This window comes from Callorhinchus milii, unplaced genomic scaffold (genome assembly GCF_018977255.1).
Source record: "Callorhinchus milii isolate IMCB2004 unplaced genomic scaffold, IMCB_Cmil_1.0 Scaffold608, whole genome shotgun sequence".
Lineage (NCBI taxonomy): Eukaryota > Metazoa > Chordata > Chondrichthyes > Chimaeriformes > Callorhinchidae > Callorhinchus > Callorhinchus milii.
Genome location: NW_024705349.1, coordinates 19,653 through 40,382, shown reverse-complemented (window position 1 = coordinate 40,382; position 20,730 = coordinate 19,653). Strand labels below are relative to the sequence as shown.

The 20,730-nt window shown below is 47.3% G+C and overlaps 1 protein-coding gene across 1 annotated transcript; it reads right to left on the bottom strand.

Moving 5' to 3' along the window:
* Positions 1 to 569: 569 nt before the first annotated feature.
* LOC121852227 (MFS-type transporter SLC18B1-like) lies at positions 570 to 11,513 on the bottom strand. Its single transcript, XM_042346314.1, has 15 exons — positions 11,490 to 11,513; positions 9,685 to 9,780; positions 8,485 to 8,558; positions 7,422 to 7,569; positions 6,623 to 6,779; positions 6,331 to 6,467; positions 5,203 to 5,304; positions 3,742 to 3,833; positions 3,341 to 3,436; positions 3,070 to 3,144; positions 2,439 to 2,564; positions 2,236 to 2,310; positions 1,998 to 2,092; positions 1,625 to 1,818; positions 570 to 605 (listed from the first exon to the last, which is right to left on the bottom strand). The coding sequence occupies exons 1-15, from the start codon at positions 11,511 to 11,513 to the stop codon at positions 570 to 572; spliced, it is 1,527 nt and encodes a 508-aa protein (XP_042202248.1).
* Positions 11,514 to 20,730: the final 9,217 nt, after the last annotated feature.

Below are 20,730 nucleotides of genomic sequence, written 5' to 3'. Positions count from 1 at the left end.
CCTTCGAGAACCCTCGAGCAGGATCTCGGCCCTGACACGTGACCACCCCGAGCCCCCACCTGGAGGCCCTGTGTAGACTTAACCGGTCACGTGTCCTCTGGGGTGAACCAGAGTGCCACGGCCTATCGTAACCCAATTCCCTGTGGCCGACACTCTCCCTCCCTATCCTGTAGGGGTCGGCACTGCATGCAGAGCGTGGTGCCATCAAGCGCTGTCAGTCAGCGCTCAATAGGCCCCTCCAGGGCCGGTACTGCAGCCACATGTGAGTGGTGCCCGAGATGTCAATACACCGCACGCCGTGCCTCTCTAGGGCCGGCATTACACAGTGACATCCGCGATGTCACTACACATGTGGGAGGATACCAGAGGCCCAGGATAAAATCCATGTTTGCGAGAGGGCAACCCTCTATACCAGTGGTCTTCATTAATTTTCCCTTTCGCCAATAAGACATCATCAGTGTGAGGGCCGCAACACATTTCAAAGCATTGGGGTTTGACAGCAGCACGATGATGATGGGGAGGTGTTTTCACTTTTGTGTATTGTCGTGGGCCTCACGTCAGGGGCCACACTAAAGACCACCAGGTGCCACCAGTGGCCCACGGACCTTTAAAAGGAGAAAACTGTTTATATCATACAGAGCGGACAGTTGGTATCAATGCACACTTTGCTGTACCTCAACCTGCTGGCAAGCCACGGTATTGCACCTCGATGCCTCAAGGAAGTCTCGCAACATTTTGTCATTTGATCCTTATGGCGGTACCCCGGGGTACCAATAATACAAAATGGCCGAGGCAATTCAATATTTTATTTCTGGGACACCATTTTTTTCCAGGGGTGTACTTCACTCCGCGACGGGGTACCAATCAATCCGAAATCAGTGGTGCTACTCCACGATGTCGAAACGCAGCGAGGACGATTGCGCTGAAACCCTGAACGTTCGTACGCACCATAGTGCCTCGTGTACAGCACGTCGAGATGAGTCGATTGCCGCATCGCCGACAATCAACAGACTAAAGATGACTGCATCACGGACATTATGCGAGAGCCAGGGTACTATGGTACCCTGGGGTACCGCCATAAGGTTCATTTGTCCGATCCACCAACCCTCGCTGCCTCCGCAGTGCTGGTTTCCTAGCCACGTGCATAGCCACCAGCACCCGGCTGCATAAACCCAGTGACCCGATCCCAACTACAGATAACACCAGTGGCGAGGGATATCTTACCTGGCCCCATCGTTTATCCAACCTGTACTGACCAGCATGAAGTATGGTCAAACAACCCCCATGAACGACACGACATGGGGAGGCCTTCATCCAGCAGTGGATTGACAAAGGCTGTACATTTGTATTACTATTTTACAAAAAATAACTGAGTTTTTAACCTTGGACCGAATGACCAGCTGTTCCATCCACATTCGGGCCATCTATACAGCATTATGCATTTCTGAATCTCTTCTAAGTCAATAAAACATTTCTAATAATATTTGGAAAGCAATTAATTAAATGCACACTCATTTGATAAACTGTCCACTGACTGGCACCATTCATTCACAGAGGTGCGATGGTGGCTGCTCTCAGATGTTCCGTGCAAGTCTGGAGTGATGTCCCCCCACCGGTGGCTCACCGCAAGGATTAAGAGCAGCCCCTCCATGGTGGCGGCCCACTTGAAGTTCACGTAGTCATCGAGGAGTCCGCCCAGCGTGGGACCTATGAAGCTCCTGAGGTCCACACGGAAGGCAGCCGTCACTGCACAACGCGCATCTGAGATTTTAATTTCATGGAATACCTTAACGCAGATACTCCACGTCACGGAACTTTCTGGAAAATAGAACGGTTGTCATTAAGTAAGCTACGGTTCAATGTGCCTAGGAGCATATCCACCACAGAGTTGGAGCAATGGAATCAGCTCGTTTGTCAGTGATAGGTTCATTGTTGTATCGCAGGACCGCGAAAGATGGCGAAGGCTCGAAGTGTCTTTCATTAAACCGCAAACTGACCATGAATGACGACGACGATGTACGTATGAATGGTGAACCACTTTCGCGCCGTATGTCGCCAACCGTGATAATTTGAGGTGTAGGAGGACAACAAACTAAACACAAAAAGCAGTTGTAAAGAAATTATTGAATCTAGATGCACGATATGTTGCATTTCAGGCGTTGAAATTTGTCTGTACTCCCCATTTTGGAATATTTATATTTTATTACTGTCCCGTCTTCCTCGATGGTGTACTACCAGTCGTATTTGTACTGTCTGTACTCTGCCAACTCGTGTCTTGTTTGTGCAATCCCTTTAATTCTGACCATCAGCCTAATGGAAGAGTTTGAGTTAAATAAAATCAACTATTACGTGCACAATGGGTAGTATAATAAGTGTAAGGATATATTTTTATAAATGAACACCTACCTACCTAGAAATGTCTCCCTGGGAACCCTCACCTAATCTCAAGACTCTTCTTCAAGGAGGTTCTGCATGGCAGAGTGGACTTTCCTTTGGGGATTTCTTTGCACTTTGTGGTGGCCCCTGAAGCAGACCCCTTGGCCCCTAATGATGCCAGTGGACCCCTGTGGGCAGCACTCAAGCATGGATGGCAATGAATGGGCCCTGGTGCAAAGAATGGAACCGCGCCCTGTCAACTTTCCTGCCTTATTCGTAGCCTGGCACTGGGCCCCCAGTGCAGACTCAAGGGGAAGTCCACGACCTACGAGTCGATAGAGCCGGGTTGAGAAGCCCTGGTCAATGCCACGACCTACGAGTCGATAGAGCCGGGTTGAGAAGCCCTGGTCAATGCCACGACCTACGAGTCGATAGAGCCGGGTTGAGAAGCCCTGGTCAATGCCACGACCTACGAGTCGATAGAGCCGGGTTGAGAATCCCTGATCAATGCCACGACCTACAAGTTTCTAGAGCTGAGATGAGAAGCTCTGAGCAATGCCACTACCTCCGAGTCCATACAGCCCCGTTGACAAGCCCTGCTGGAGTGAACGTTTACCCTTCACGCTAGCGCAGCCCTGTGTAACCTGCTAACTCGGGAAATATGCTTCTGATTCCGATGTTGGCCATACTCACCCGAAAGACATCAAGCCATTGCAGATACCGGACACCAACCCCAGCGTGCCCAGCCCCACTTCAAAGCCATTGTTACTGAAAGCAAAATAATCGGTGAGAGTAAAACAACGGTCGGTGTTATTGCCTATTTTTTTGTCAGTATAATAATTGTAAATATTGCATCGCCAGCATAGTGGTGCACAACTACAGGGTTGGTGGGCCACGTAGAGATTTGTGAAACTCAAACCCACTGGGCTGCACCGTGCCCAGATGGCAAATAAATTGGACTTACGTGGCCATGAGGAGGATCTCCGAAAATGTGGGGACGATGGCTGTGGCGATGGAAACACCCAGCACGGCCAGGACCACCACCACGAGCCACAGCTGACTGATGCCACCACAACATCACCATAATGGTAAATCACAACACAACATAAAGCACCAAGGCAAGAACACAACAGCATCATAGCAAGAATACTACAAGAGCACCACAGCAATAGTATAATGGTACCACCACGTAAAACAAGTGAAGAGCACGACAACATCGTGATCGCAACAGCTGCATAGCTGTTGTGGTAGCTCAGGCAACTGCAGCCCACATATCCGATTTGGAAACCAGAAAAAAAATCAGTTTTTGTCTTTCCACTATCAGGTGCCATGTGCAGGTGGTGTAGTGACTGACGTCATCCTCACGTGTGGATGTGCAGGATGGGAACAGGGCCCAACAAGCAGAAGCAGATACCGGATACAAAAGCTCCAGCCAGCATCATGCATCTCATCCATTGCTGCAAAATAAACAACAAAGTCAAAAGGAAGGGTGACACAAATAGGCTCACACAACCAAACGCTTGTGCGTTCCCATCCCGGTCAGGGATCAACTCAGCTCATCATCATTCGCCTGTGGTGGTTGATAAAATAGGTACTAATTTTGGGAAGTCAACGGTGGTTGTCCTAACGACTCCTGTCATAAAAATGTTGAAATTTTATTATTGACCCAGAGCTGGCATCTAAGATGGGCAATGCCCAACACTTGTTTGCTCCCAGGGACACTTGTGATCACCCCATGATTAAAGGGATAATTTTTCCAATGATAAATGTGATCCAAAATAACTGCAATTCTGCATCAACATGATGTCTGACAACGCAGGGGCACCTCACTTGAGTCTGAATAATGCTTTAAATTGTGCTTAACTTTTTTAGTGTACAGTGCCCCAAAAGAAGCAATATAAGCTTGGGGCGACAGTCAAACTCCGCATCACAGCAGATAAGCGCTTTAACCAGGATCTCAACAGTGCTCGCACAAAGCACTCTCAAGGGCAGTTTTTAAGCCACCCAGCCATCTTAAATTGGGGCTTTACTATGCTAAAGATGGTCACTGCATTGTGTGCTTCCAGATGCGCTTCTGCAGCCGTCTGGAATGCTCTTGCTTCCGATACGATTAGCAGGGTCGGCTAAAGCAGAAGTTCAACATCCACACCTTGCTGTGGGACGGTGTAAACCGCCTTTATTTTACCGAGTCATTTACGCAAGGCAGGAAAGCGCTCCAGAGGGTCATCAACACAGCCCAAAAGATCGCCGGCTGCCATCTCCCCACACTGGAAGAACTACACAGTTCACGTTGCATCAAAAAAGCACAGAACATTATAAAGGACTCTTCTCACCCTGGACACTCACTGTTTGAGCTGTTGCCATCAGGCAGACGATTCAGATCAGTCAAAACAAGGACAAACAGATTCAAACAGAGCTTTTATCCTACAGCGATCACCACACTCAATAATGCTAATTAATTATTAAGTAATAGCGTTTACAATTGACTGTGAAATAGAGATGTGCAATGACAAAATGTAACCTTATGTGGGTATGTGGGTATACTTGGGCTGTTTTTATATATAGTATAAATTGATTATCTTTCATTTAATTTTATTTTTATTTTCTTGTTTTATTTAATTTAAATTTATGAATGAGGCCCTGACTGGTGAGCATTTTAAATTTCGTTGTACTGGTGACAATGACAATAAACGATCTATCTATCTATTTAGACCGCACGCGGGTGTTGAGATGGTGAATGATGGTCAGTGGCTGTGCACGCAAACTTGTCTCTGTAAAAGAACTGTCCGGAAGAGCCGAGTGGAGTGGCTCGTTGTGCGTCCTCACAGGTCTGCGGTCGCTGACGTAGCCCACGACAGGACAGCTCACAGAGTATGAGATGCACAGGCTCATGAAGACGAGTCCAATCTTCCCAGAGCTCAGATTGAACTGTGAAAGGCAACAACAATGGGAACTTCTGGAGACGTGATTAAATACCAAATCACAATTTTAGACTGGAGAAATCCGATGAGCTATGAAGTTCTTTTTCACAGATGTTGAGTATGATGTCACCGGATAGAAGCTCTCAGCCATACCAACATGAACTAATTCCCATTTAATCACATTTCACTACACATATTTCTCGTTTCTTATTAAACATACCCCATTTCATTCACTTACCATTTAATTACCGATAAATCACAGAGGCAGCACACATTAATTTTGAGTGCAAGTTTCCGCAACAAATGTTTCGGGACCGAGTGTTCCTGCATTATTGTCACGTATAACTTTAAGTTGTAGAGCGGTATTTGCGTAATGGACCACACTCTGCTGAATATACTCGGTGAAGGTGAAACCTCTGCAGCGTTTGCTACTAGAAGAATCTGAATGCTTGGATGCTGAAGAAAAATTTGTTCACAGACGCATTATTTGTTTTCAAATTTGAAGATAAAAACTAAGCCTATGACCAAATCACCAAATCACCCAGAATTTGCTTGACCTCCTCAAATCTCAGAAGCTAAACCGGTTTGAGCCTGGCTCATGGCTAGCCACCATTGTTGTCATAGGCTGCTCAGGGACTACGCGGTGGGCAGCAGAGGGCCAGGAGAGCAACATCCACCATTGTACTTGATTGTCATAGGGGCCGTCCATAAATGACGTCACGCGATTTTGGACGATTTTTGACCCACCCTCAAATATGACGGCACAAATTTCTGCCCCCCCCCCCCAAAAAAATATAGAAAACATGCTTCAAATCGCTTTAAACTATTGTCATTGTAGTGCGTATTTAATGTGGTGCTGCACTCTGATGTTGTAGGAGAAAACATTTATTAAAAAGTCTATTTAATTAAGTAGAACGTGTTGTCTATATTTATTTAAAGTTTTTATGTGACGTCACATTTCTCAAACCCCCCCCCATCGTCAGGCGGACTGCATTCCACCAAATGTTCAGGAGCTGAAGCGGCGTGTTCTCACCTGCTCAAAGAGGAACAGCGAGATGTTGGGATCGAAAAATCCCATCGATGAGTCCACGCAGCAGATGAGCAATGCCACGACAATCACAGAGGGCAGTGACAAGAGCCGTATGAACGAACCACTGCTCCCCACCAGCACTGTGAGAGAGAGAGAGAGAGACGCGCACTCATTACAAGGCGCCAGTCCCGCAATTGGAATGTACCGCAGTGCGGCGTTTTGGAGAATCATAGCAATACAATATTTCATTGAAAAGTGAGATCACGATCTGACGAGAGGAGATGCGACCAGGCACCTTGCGGAGGCAGAGCGGCGAGGATGACGGGGATGGTGAGCAACATGAAGACGCCGACGATTATGAGAGTCATCCTATAGCCCCACGCCTCGTACAGGAACCCGCCCAGAGGAGGACCCATCACCAAGCCCAGCCCTGCGAGGAGCTCCAGGAAGCCCTGCCGAAGGGGACACCGGTGGGGCTTCTACTCACACGGGGCTATGGCATTGACCACAGAGCTGCACACATGCATGTGATCCGCGTGCGTAACCCTCTCTGACCACATCACCTGGGATGCGCCCGATCTCAGCATAATTGTGAACGTAGCTTCGTAAAAGATGAAAAAATGTCGACGCTTACACAATAACGCCAAAAGAAACGTGTGTAATTTCATCTTCTTGTTTCTTTCGTAAAGTCATGTAGAAGGGAAATAATAAAATAATAAAACATAATAAAATAAAATTATCACGACGTTTTGGCAGCAACACAAGCAGACGTCCTCAGGTGCAGAAACAGAGCTGTCGGAAAAACAGCTCTGTTTCTTCACCTGAGGACAGCTGCTTGTGTTGTTGTCGAAACGTCGTGATAATTTTATCTTGTTTAATTTTTATTATTTTATTAATTCCATCTACGTGACTTTATCGAAATAACCAAGAATATGAATCCCTGCAGTCACAAAAGCTTTAAATCTAAACGTGTGTAATTTGTTTAATATTCATGGCCATCTTCAACATTCATGGCGATTACAACACTTGCGTTTGTCCCTTGTGAGCCCTAAACCGACAAGGTTGAGTCTGAAACGGGATTATTTGGCGCTCACGATGGTCGTGGAGATGTTGTGCGGGAACATCGACATCAAGATGGTGAAGGACGCAGTCATGGAGGCAGCACAGCCCACGGCGTCCACGCCGTGCAGCAGGAAGCACAGGGCGATGAAGATCCTGCCGCTCGGGGCCTCGTCAAGGAGTCTGCACGCAGACGCAGAGGATTCGTTATGGACTGCTTTTTGTTTTTTTTTCGATTTAAAACTTTCGTGACTGCAGGGATTCATCTTCTTGGTGCTTTCGGTAAAGTCACGTAGAAGGGAAATAATAAAATAATAAAAATAAAACATAATAAAATAATTCTCACGACGTTTCGGCCACAACGCAAGCAGCAAGCAATGCAAGCAGCCGTCTTCAGGTAGAGGCTGCTTGCGTTGTGGCAGAAACGTTGTGAGAGTTATTTTATAATGTTTTATTTTTATTATTTTATTATTTTCCTTCTATGTAACTTTACCGAAAGAACCAAGAAGATGAACTGCTTTTTGTGTTTAGTTTGTGGTTCTTCCCCTGCACCTCCGATTAGCACAGTTGGCTATGTACGGTGCAAACGAAGTTCAAGGTACATACATACATGGCAACGGGACCAAAGGCCCCCTGTCCAATTTCCCCTCCTCTCCACAGCCAGGGATGTGGGTCTCCAAGGCCCGTGATGCCTGGTGCCTGGTACAAGTTGAAACCCCTGCACACTCGATAGCTACGTCAAGGAGGGGACCCAGCTTCATAGGAAAATGTAAATGTTGAAGATGACGTCACCCTGCTGCTGCTCTATTTAAGACAGGAAGCAACAGGTGAGCTTCACCATTCTTGCCCGATGAAGCTGATTGTAATTATCAGCGAAACGTCGTACTCAAATTTTAAAATGCTGTTGATTCTCTCTTCAGCACACCGGTGGGCTAAAGAAGTGAATTATTATGTCCTTTGAAAAACGTGACATTTTTTACTGTTTGGCCATGTCAGGTGGTGGAGGGTTACGACACATTTATAAATAACGCGATCTTACCTAAAAACCTATATTATTAATAATATTGGTCGTGAAAGCCTGCCACGTGTAAAACTCACCCAAACAGAATTGTGCAGGTTCCAGAGGCCAGCAGTCCTGAGAGAAACGTGAACTTGACTCCAATCTTAACCATCTGTCAACAGAGTATATGTATGTTAAATATATCGACATTCTCTGTCCACATAGCATCACCATTCAAGTTTTTTTTATATCGCCTGACCTGCAATTGTTAGTCTTGTTCCATTGAAAAGTGTGTAAATCATTAAATGCATGCTTAGAATGCTTAAAATTACAATGAGCAAAAGGGAAACATATTGATTCGGGAACATACACAGCTTAAAAACAAATTCAAACAGTTCAAAAGAGTAAGTCTGTTGGGGTTAGATATGTCGCTGGAAGAGATGAAGGCCGATGATCAAGCATGGCAGAGTGGATGGAGTGGTAGCCAAGGAATGGAACGCATTCAAGTGGACATCCACCCAGGAGATGGAGTGATCGATTCAGTCCATGTCCAGGTGTTGGGCAAATTATGACATCGGAGGTTTCGGAGAAATGATGGTGGCTTGCGTAGGCCTATCATCCAGCTGTCGACTGACCATGGCTGATGATGAGAATGATTATTTGGGAGTTAAATTTCGATTTAAAGCTTTCGTGACTGGAGGGATTCATCTTCTTGGTTCTTTCGGTAAAGTCACGTAGATGGGAAATAATAAAATAATACAAATAAAACATGTTCTTCACCTGAGGACGGCTGCTTGCGTTGTGGCCGAAACGTCGTGAGAATGATTTTATTATGTTTATTTTTATTATTTTATTATTTCCATTCTACGTGACTTTACCGAAAGAACCAAGAATATGAATCCCTGCAGTCACGAAAACTTGAAATCAAAATGCAAGTGTTGTAATCGCCATGAATGTTGAAGATGGCCATGAATATAAAAAAATTACACACGTTTAGATTTAAAGCTTTTGTGACTGCAGGGATTCATATTCTTGGTTCTTTGGTAAAGTCACGTAGATGGGAAATAATAAAATAATACAAATAAAACAATAAAATAAAATTATCATGACGTTTCGGCAACAACACAAGCAGCCGTCCTCAGGTGAAGAAACAGAGCTGTCTTTCCGACAGCTCTGTTTCTTCTTGGGGGTTGTGTAGAGTATTTTTTCTAGTACGTTTTCAAAATGGTTGCTGCAAACATTTACACCTCATTTTAATGACGCAATTCAAAACACTGCGGCAAATAACGATTACTCACGTATTTTCCCAACAGAAGAGAAAAGAGGAGCTGAACGAGGGAAAACACTCCAAATATCAGTCCCACCACCGTTTCGCTGGCTCCTTTCTTAGCAGCCTAGGAAGATAGAGCCACGCATCAGCTTGATATTGTAGCCATGGTCATAGTCATTGTGATAAAATAACCTCATGCATCACCACCGATAACCCCCTTGTAGCGTATAATTGTATGAAAATTAAATTCACTTGCATACTGTTACGTCATATGTGCAGTATATCGAGCAGGCAAATAGCAGGGCTGCAGTTCTGAATCACAGAAGTCAGAGCACTTAGCTGGTACTCCCGAGATGTTGTGTTTGATTCTCAAGCGTAGTGTAGCAAGTAGGTCGTCTGAACCAGGTCACGATTGATTGCACAAAATCGCCACCAAAATCAAGTTGGTTTTCGACTCAAATTGACTACATTACAATGCAGTCACATTAAATGTGATATTGCACTGGCTAAATTCAGGTTCTGAGAATAAAAATATCGTTTGTCTGTCATTCAACAATCTCATAGCAGAGTGTGTGGAACAGTTTGACTTCTGTGTAAATGGTAAAAGGTCGCTTGAAGGACATTTCATCTTCCGCAGATATTCTCCGACAGAGGAGGCATACTGCTCTAAGAAATGTATGGACTCGGATTTTTCGACATTTTGAAAAAAAAAGTTTTGTTTTTCTAAAATAAAAAAATGTATGTAAATTTAAATATTCATGCAAGGTGCCACTTTTTACAGCACGTACCTCCTCAGGAAAGAATGGGACCAGGACCGAGTTGGTCATCATGGAGGTGAACTCCACGCTGGCGATGGAGATCAATGTAAAGTACTCAGCCCTTGTAAAGCTGCGTCTGGGGCCACCTGACCCCTCTTCTTCTTGGAGCTGATTCCATCGGAGCGAGGCTGCCCGTTCGAATGACCTGGCGCATTTCCACATTCCAAGTCGTATTTTTCCTAGGAATTGAGGCGCCGGCTCTAGTTGCATCACCGTGTACATCAAGGTCGTCTTCACCATCAGCCATTCCCCTTTTGAAAAACAAGCAGCACGTAAAGATGTTAATGCACTCACTGCAATTATTTGCTCATATTGATGGTATGTGCAGTGTCGCCATGGTGCAATGGTTATCAAACTGCCCATGCAATACAGAGGTCTCTGATTTGATCTCCTGGTGCGGCAATTTAATTTGGCACATTAAAAAAAAAACCACCATGTCTGTCGACCCAGCAGTATAAACTCTGGCTTTCGCCTGATGATGCTGGTTGTAATTACCGGCGAAACGTCGTACATTTATGGGATCTACCCCAATAAACATATATTATGGATAGTGGCCATGAAAGCCTATGTGTTAAAACAGCATAAACGGGGTCCACAAGCACATTGCATGTGGTAGGGTAAAGTGTGTGTACTCCCATCTCTTTGGAGACATCTGGTCACCATAGAAGGGTAGGAAAAGTAACTTCAAGAGGGAGTCTCTTGAGTTTCCTTTAGTCGAAGCCCTTCCAACAGCAGTGGCGTGACCAAGCAATTGCGTGGCTCCACTTTTACTTTTTCTTCACGCATGGAGGTGTGAGTAGTCAAGAGGGCCAATGTCCAGTGGCCAAGGGGGACCATTACATTTATTACTATTTTTTGTTTTACCAGATAAGGCCCGCTGAGCTATATAGCTCTTTTTGAGAAGCGACCTTGCCACAAATGATAGCTCAACGAAGTGGCTTGTCACGTGGAAATTTATAAACAGCCAACTGCTTTAAATGTACATTTCTAAATGTCGCGGGAAAAACCGGAGGACCTGGAGAAAAATCCACACCGCCATGGGGAGAACATGCAAACTCCAAACATACAGGCGTCAGGAAACAGGATTGAACCCATGCCCTCCTGCATACCACCAGGCGAGGTAGATAACATCTCGCCACTGTGGCGCCCCATTGTACGGACACAGCCAATGACTTTCTGGGCGGAATAGGACGTTGAAAGCAAAATATTGAATTTTCGAGAAGTTTTAATTAAACAAAGATGTTCACTAAAAGATCAGAACGAAATCATTAATAACCCAGAATTTAAGTCAATTACAGTGATTACAGAAAGGAGCAATGCAATTGTAAAAGCAATGTTTGTTTATGACTGAAACAATGACTAAAATCCAATAGTCACCGTAAATGTATGTTACTTTCCAGGGTATATATATATATTATGAAAATTAATTATTTACGAGAAAATATAAAAGACTGTCAATGCAAGGGTCAACAGTCAACAATAGCAAACTTACTTCTACTTTCCTGAAACATTAACTTTCAGCCTATATGTAGTATACCAATACCCACCGTTCACCACTAAGTGATGGTGCCATCACCACGGCGCCTGTGCCAGGCCAGGTGCACTTTGAGGCCACGTGAAGTGTCGAAGGCTCGCTGATGGGACGTTTTGGGACAGACCTAGGTGCCATGGGTTGGCTGACTGAGATGACCGGTAGTTGCACCAGCTGTACCCCCCACTGTGCCAACTTGCTGCATTTTAGCTGCCCGGCTATAATCTGTAGTATATCAATACATAGATACACCAATATTCTTGGGTCTTTCGGTAAAGTCACGTGGATAGGTTCAAAGGAAATAACAAAAAAAAACGACGACGTTTCGATCGCAACACAAGCGTTCGTCCTGCAGTCACGAAAGCTGTAAGTCATAGATAACACCTGTCAACCACTTTTGGAGAGGGACCAATGTTCTTTGTCTTCATCACAAAGTAAAACAAATTTGGCAATTTTTTCGGTGTTAAAAACTACAACATTGAAAGCTGTGAAAACCTATTCTTATTCTGGAAAAAAAGGTCCCACAGTGCACGTTTGCCTCGGCGATCTCGCGTCTTGCAGCAAGGTGATTAATACACGATCGAGCTGAGAGCAACAACCGAACTGGCTGTGGCCACTCCACGTGTCTGCACCGCTGTGCAGCCATGATCATGACGACAGTAATATAGACACATTCCTGCGGAGGGAGCTGGTAGGAACGTTGGGTTGCTCGGTCAATGGCCAGGGTCAACGGCGGCGTGGTGTATTCCGCAAATATGCCCGACTGTGAGGGCAGGCACAAGCCGGCGTGAGTAGGTTAAACGTTGAGTTTTATAAGGGCACCACGGGGTGACCAGCCCCTCCGCACCCAGCCCCACCCCTCCCACCCCCCACCCCACCCCACCTCCCACCCAGCCCTCCCCACCCTCCCCTCCCAGCCCCACCCTCCCCACCCAGCCCCTCCCTGCACGACGGACGGACACAATAATCCCCTGTGGGCTGGTGTAACCAGGAGGTTCCTACCAGTATCAGAGACTACAGCATACACGCACAAGGTTAGTGTGTAACAAAAAGAGGGGCACACGAATAAAATGTTGATACATACATACCCTTCGGTGACCGTATCGCCCCCACCCGCCTGCCCTCTTTAGGAGCGAGGCGATGTGTTGATTCACAGCGAAGCAGAGTATACAAACTATACAAACTACGTGAAAATGCAACGTTACACTCAATGTCCCGGCTCGCTGTTGCCACTGCGCGCAGTGTTTGTTTCAATCCTCGTGACCAATGGATCACGTTTTTTTTGTTGTCAGCGAGTGGAGGAAATGGGATTTACAGCAAGTGGCCCGTATCACGGTTACATGATGCAACACGATGTAAATCAATAACTGTTGTGTCACGCTGCTGCACAACTTCTCACTGGAGCTGGGTGTACGTTTGAATGTTTTTGTTGTTACGGTGCGAAATTTGATCTCCTTCCGTCAATTCACTGCTGGACGAATGCCTTGTTCCACGCCGTGCCGGTCATTGTAATTTGAAGCATGACCATACTTCGCCACGCCGGTCAATGTGGACTGGGTGCAATAGAAGGGAGGGGGCCCCACGGGCACCAGGCTTGGTTCAGATGCCACTCGCCATGGTACGGTACACGTTGAACTTCTTTCGCACCGCACGTAGCCAAGCGTGTTCATCGGAGGTGCGGGGGACGACGCCAAAAAATTGTGCTACTTATGTTAGCCGCAGCCACGAGTCGGGAAACGAAAAAATTTGATGCAATAGATAACACCACTGCGTCACTGCAATGTACAAATATCACATAAAGGCTTGCGTACTGTAATGTACACTGTTCAAATATAAACAGACTAGCTTCACTACCTGGCTTCGCCTGGGACTTGTATCCACCACGCCCGGCCGCCTTTGTCTCCCCAGTGGCGATGTTAATACGCCACACCAGTTACTCGTTTTGAGGCTGAGTCCCTCCCTCACCACTCTCCCTCCCTCACCACTCTCCCTCCCTCACCACTCTCCCTCCCTCACCACTCTCCCTCCCTCACCACTCTCCCTCCCTCACCACTCTCCCTCCCTCACCACTCTCCCTCCCTCACCACTCTCCCTCCCTCAGCACTCTCCCTCCCTCACCACTCTCCCTCCCTCACCACTCTCCCTCCCTCACCACTCTCCCTCCCTCACCACTCTCCCTCCCTCATTACTCTCCTCCCTCATTACTCTCCCTCCCTCACCACTCTCCCTCCCTCAGCACTCTCCCTCCCTCAGCACTCTCCCTCCCTCACCACTCTCCCTCCCTCACCACTCTCCCTCCCTCAGCACTCTCCCTCCCTCACCACTCTCCCTCCCTGACCACTCTGTAGAGTACGTGAAACTTTGATGAATTTACCTCAGAGTCGCGTGGTGGGTGTCGAGGCCTAGCACCGTGCAGAGCCTCCGGCCTCGCCTGATTTTCCCATCCGGCTGACGCTGGGTACGGGTGCCGTTCCCCCCCCCCCCCGCGCTACAATAATACTGTCTAATCGCTATAATTTTATAATCTACCGACCCTATAATAGTAATTGCACACATTGTGGTGGGGGGGGGAGTGAAGAGGACGTGAAACTTTGATGAATTTACCTCAGAGTCGCGTGTTAATGCGTGCGCCTATTTTTAACGGGAATTAAAAATGGCGTCCACCCCGCGGCGAAGGCGTCGCTACCCGTTGCCAGGGGCAACCGCCGTCCAATGAAAGCGGCGAAGGCGTCGCTACCCGTTGCCAGGGCAACCGCCGTCCAATGAAACTGCAGCCCGCGGCGAAGGCGTCGCTACCCGTTGCCAGGGGCAACCGCCGTCCAATGAAAGCGGCGAAGGCGTTGCTACCCGTTGCCAGGGGCAACCGCCGTCCAATGAAACTGCGTATGGTCCGGCGACACACAGATACACACACAGACAGACAGATTCGCGATTTTATATATATAGATTATTATTATACAGTTTTTTTTACAAGGAGTCATGTTTGCATTGACCACAATACCTGCGGTCGGAATGCAAACAAAAATCACAACTATGATAATGCATGCACTGTCCTTGAAATTGATTGGTCCACACCCGAGACAGCTTTTCTTACAGCCTAATGAGACTAGGTAAAAAAAGGTGTCTGTTTTGTTGCCTAATAAAAGGGTAAGAAACGAATTATCATATTTTGCTACTGGCAAAGGAGGTTCCAATGGTGTATTACTATACAACTTTATCGTACGAGTAGCACTTTCGAAATGTGCGACTCACAAAATCCTGGTCCAAGAAGGGTGGCCCTTAACAACACACGGAGTCCTCATCATCGTCCCTCTCGTGGGCGGATAACATCGGTACAAGTGTGAGGGAAGTGCTCCTCGACGCGTTGCAAGCAGATGCAGCCACGCAAGCGCTCAGAAAAGCAAGCGAAGGATGTACAAGGCTTCACAGATGCGCACTGATCGGGACAAACAGGGTGGCGCAGTGCGAACACTCGTGCCTCATGGTGAGGTCATGGGTTTGATGTCCGACTCGGGCGCCTCTCTGTGGAGTCTGCACGTTCTACCCCCCACCCCCCTGGATCTGCATGGGGTTTCTTTCGGTTATCCGGTTTCTTCACAGAGCTAAAAAGACAAAGACCCCCGTATAGCCTTAACAGACTGTAGGGGCAAGTGCTGTTAGCGAGCACCTTTGAAGGCCGAAATGGCACACGAGGCGGTGGGTGGCCAGCACCACGCCCGACCACCTTTGTCTCCCCAGTGGCGATGTTTACACACCGCACCAGGTACTCATTTGAGGCTGAGTCGACCTAGGGGAGGACCGGACCGGTTCAGATAATCTTCACTGGTGTGGCCATGAGCGGGAATCGAACCCGGGTCGCCGGGTTGAAAGCGCAGCGCGCTAACCGCTGCACCACCGCTCCCCACACAGCTGACAGACACACACACACAGCACGACTGGTGTTGGCCTAAACCTCCCAATGCTGAAAAATTACCTGCAAATTACTCAAGTGGGAATTACACACGGCGGCAGCAGTGGCAGCGGCAGCAGCAACATCGATGCCTGACTCCGGACACTTGGCAGGACCCGCCTGCAAAATAATCTCGACTCAGCGGGGGCTTCCTTGGTTAAACACACGCGTAATAATAATAACGCTTAGATTGCGAAGAAAACACATTTTTTTAGTCAGGCCAGGTCACTCGCTTTCACACCAAGGATACACATGGTAACATATTCGACGTTTTCCCAACAACAACAAATTTTGATTTGACAAGCGTAGTTACGTAATGTGTGTTGAACTTCTTTCGCACCGTACGTAGACACACACACACACACTGCCAATCGGAGGTGCGAAAGCAAAAGGCGTTGAAAAAAAACCCTCAGGACTGTATAAGTAAATGGAGAAATATATCCATTTCACACATTTGCCGAGTCATTAAAACCTTTTGGTTTTAATGATTTAAAGCTTTCGTGACTGCAGGAATCCATACTCTTTGGTTCTTTCGGTAAAGTCACGTAGAAGGGAAGTAATAAATAATAAAAATAAAACACAATAAAATAATTCTCACGACGGACCTGGTTTTCACCTGACGGCTGCTTGCGTTGTGGCCGAAACGTCGTGAGAATTATTTTATTGTGTTTATTTTTATTATTTTATTACTTCCCTTCTACGTGACTTTACGAAAGAACCAAGAATAACAATGTACTATCCTGCTAAATTCTGGATAGGTAGTGTTGGGCAGAAGGGTGAGCTTGCCCACACTTTAAATTCCCAAGGAGAAAGGTGATGAGCTGGCGCCTTTTGGTTTCGCAGTGAGAGTATTCGTAAACTAGGTTTCAACCCCATTTCCCTTATCGTACGGCAGCGAGTCTCTGCAAAGCAAAGAAGGACTGGTCAATCCAACTAGTTCATTATCTAGGCACAAGATGATAAAAGGGAATCTAAAGTATCTAGACGTAACTATGAGGCAACCCCTGATGTCCGGCTACTGCCTAGAAAATTCTGGGGAACATTGGACACACTGTACCCACCCAATGCTGACGCCTAAAGACTTACACGTGACGTATGCATGGAATTAAACGCTCGAAGACAAACGCACGCAGCAGTTCGGGTTATGACAGAGTAGATATAAGCTCACATAAGGATTCTCCTCACGAGGGAGTCGTACTGGGTGACCCCCAATGAGCAAGATGTTATTTGTCTCGATGAATAGCTCAACTTGTAGCCAGTAGACTGACGGGGAATGCGTGAAAGTCCGTCCTTAGGGACGCGAGGGACCATGCGATTATGAGGCGATAGCGGCGTGGGGGGTCATTAGAAACTTCTAACGCTCATTCATCATAGTTGACTGCTGGCTGCGTCGAGTCGGTGTGCCGCTTACGATGTACCGTCTCTCAGATAGGGTTTCGACCTATTTTAGGCGGGGTAAAGTTAGTCGCCTAAAGTTTAACGCCGATGCGCTTTTTCGTGATATAACACCTATGAAATCTTTTGATGGGGTGGACGATGTGCTTTCACTAGGTCGCAAGCCCTAAAAACGTTAGGCGACAGAACACTGACTACTCTGAGCTAACCCGCACTGTCTTATTTGACCGACCAAGATGTCGTAGTCAACGATGTTATCTCGTGCTTGTTGCGATACCCCGCCCCACCCGCCCGTGGGCCACTATACCTGCCACTAATATGAGTAAGTTGCATTTAGATCGATGTGACCGCTAAGGCGTGTTGAAGAGAAGGGCGCACCTGAATCAGGCTCACCTTACGCGCAGTCGTGCTTGGAAAGGAACCCGTGCGTTGCAGGAGTAACGAGAAAATAGAAACGAGATATCTTATGCCCTTCCCATCAAACGCATTATAGCATTCCAGACGTAAGGCAACCACTCGTTGGTCGGAAATGTCGTGTATCATTTCGGCGAGGCCGCTTTTCATACCACCTATTCCCTTCCGTTCAATGGTGTGCTGTAGATTGGGTACTCGCTGTCGTCGTGCAGGTCTTTAACAGGAGCAGTGTCATCCCAAGTGGGACTGTGGCAATCCGAAACTGGCTGCGACAAAGCCCTTCTGTCGGGAGCCAGTGCTCTTGTGACGAACGATTAAATGAAGAGGTTACCGATTTTGTAGCGACCAATTTGCCTCTGTCGCAAAATCATGCAGCGCGCCGATGACCCCCAGGAATGAAAGTCTAACTCATAAGTCTGACCTATCCCCAACGATGATGGTCAGAACGCAGTTTAGGTCAGAGATCAGGACGAATCCTGAGGGTAGGTCATCCTTTGGCCACCACGAGTGCCGCAAGAGGTTATCCAAGGAAAGCCTCTATACGCAATTGGGACGCTAGAGGTTCGATTGGGATCTAAGTCAAGCGGACGCCAAGAACCTACTCGTTGCGCGCGAGCACTGATATGAACTATTACCGAGGGAGTCATAATCAGATGAAGTACCGCCAGCGCATAATTGTAACATCGCAGCAAATTACTCGCGTGTGATAATCCTTGTTCTAAGGGCCGTACCAAAACTTGCGCATCCTGATGATAGAAACTCGTTTTGAGCTGCCTTGGCGGCATAACGACTAGAAACCCGTCAGGATCGTACAAGTCCTCATCATACGGCCCCAACTGACTAAACCATGCAAAGTTCCTTCTCAAGAACACCTCAGACGCACGCTGGCGCCAACTTGTGCCCATCAGACCCGAGGAGAGGAGCCCAAAGCCTTATGGATATTGCACTTGCTGTCTTACGAACGCGGAATCGGTAACGACGGCCGTCACCACATTTTATGGCTGATAAGTACAAGCAACTCATAGACAGTTCAGAAAGAAGCAGCGTTATGGCTTCTGATCAGATGACTGCCCGTATAGAAAACACTGAACTTCTTATTCGCAATTGGGTGAGTTATGCCAACTGGTACCCTAATCCAAACGCAGTTGCGGTTATCATAGCAGACAGTGACTTGGGGTAGGAATGAGGATGAGGCTAATTCCATACGGTGCATGACCGAAGAGTGCAGCCTCGTATCTTCGAAAACTGCGTAGGAAGCACACCGATTCCATCAGGGCTAACGGCCTGAAACAGGCGGCTAGGTATCGGGGGAGCGATTATAGAGCGCTGACGAGGTCCACCCGAGGACCTCATGGGTGGCTCAAACCTCCCTGTGGTACGGACGGATTTACCACTTTACGAGCTTGCCCTGGTTCGTCGAAGCTTAATTCGATTGCGTCTTGTCTATGCTCAGTTGAATCGGATACCAATCTTTCGCGCAATTGGATAGGGTAGAATTGAATTTTCTTTGTTCTGCTACTCAACATCCATGATGTTCCTTGAGTCCTGGCCACTAGAACGGTATTTTCTCGGGGGCCCGTAGTATCCTATATCGAGTGTGGCCAGGGTATAGTAGCTCTAACCACACCACTTTTCGAAACCGGGGCACAACGAGCCCTGGGTATTTTGCGACGTATCTGTCGTCTGTTTCGTAAACATGCTCACCGGCGGCTTAGTGCCATTATCGGTTCCAGTCTCAGCGGTCCTCCGATTCGAGACAAGGTCCTGGTCCCTTGTTCTACAGGAACATCCCAACCTAGGACCGGTAATGTACGGACAGGCATACTAGGTTTCACTTACCCAAGAGGTCATAGAGCTTAGACATATTTCGCTTCCGAATCCGAGTAAGACGCGGGTGTGGACCCTAACGTAACAACGAAATCTTGGTCTGCTTAGCTGGGCAGCGTATTGCAGACGCTTCCTCGAGTCCCCTCTCTGTGCACCCTATTTTTGGTTGCGGCGCTTACACAATGCCTTCCGATAAGCCATTCAACCGGACGGGCGCGTTACTTGCCAAAGCTACCCACACTTGACTTAGACATCATTCGGCCACGCCTAAAAGAAGACTGGCTGTGAAGCAGATGATCCACGATTATGCCGCGCTAGCGCCATATAGGGTCGTCATGGTCCTATATGCTGGGGGACATCCGTTGTCAGAAACCAGTCGGCTCAACTTCCCGAATTTGAGTTTGCGCATGACTTTGGAATACGGGGCCAGGGTATTGGCAGGCTCTCCTTGCCCGCGAAGGATAGCCCCAACCACAGCATGTCTAAGCCTACGTAGGGCTTGTACCAGCACTTCAAAAGGCAAGCTACGACGGTAACACAGACGGGGGCACTGAAAGCATTATAACGTAACACGTAGATTTAGCATTTTACTTGTGGGCCAAGGGCTTGTGAGAAGTTATCATTTCCCTAAGAACGGTAGTGATATACTCCCAGCCAATCCAGTCGGGTCTTGGTCTTCCTGACCGGGCTTTCGTTGCTGGACTAACTGCAGTCTAGCTACCTTGTAGGGAATTTATTAGCGATGGACGGGAACTATAGCACTCCTGTGTAGATATCACATTGTACTGAAAACACGCCTTGCTGATACGTCATAAGAATTTTCGGCTCGGGTACAGTTCTAGACGAATGACACGCGGTACTAGAGGGGGGTCTGCCGCGCACTTAAGGTTTCGTATTGCGTCGTCTTTTTAATCTTTCTCGCTGGTAAAACCAGTTGTAGTTGTTAAATTCCATAGGAACTAAAGCAACATACACAGGTTCCAGGCTCGGCTCTTAGGCATTATCCGATTGCATAGGCAAGGCTGGCCGGACGCTTCTATCGAACCCGAACGTACAACACCACGGCGCTCTCTTTCGAAGGAACCATGAGATGCTCGTTGTAGGCCCTGCTCCCTCATAATACGTAGGCTAGGTCCACGC

Excerpts from the sequence above, each read along its gene's own strand:
- LOC121852227 (XM_042346314.1), bottom strand. The coding sequence starts at position 11,513 with ATGGCGGTGTGGATTTTTCTCCAG. Across the intron at positions 7,570-8,484 it reads ACCTGCACAATTCTGTTTGG|ACTCCTTGACGAGGCCCCGA; the intron begins GTGAGTTTTACA and ends GTCTGCGTGCAG. Across the intron at positions 2,565-3,069 it reads AATGGCTTGATGTCTTTCGG|GGGTCCACTGGCATCATTAG; the intron begins GTGAGTATGGCC and ends TGCTGCCCACAG.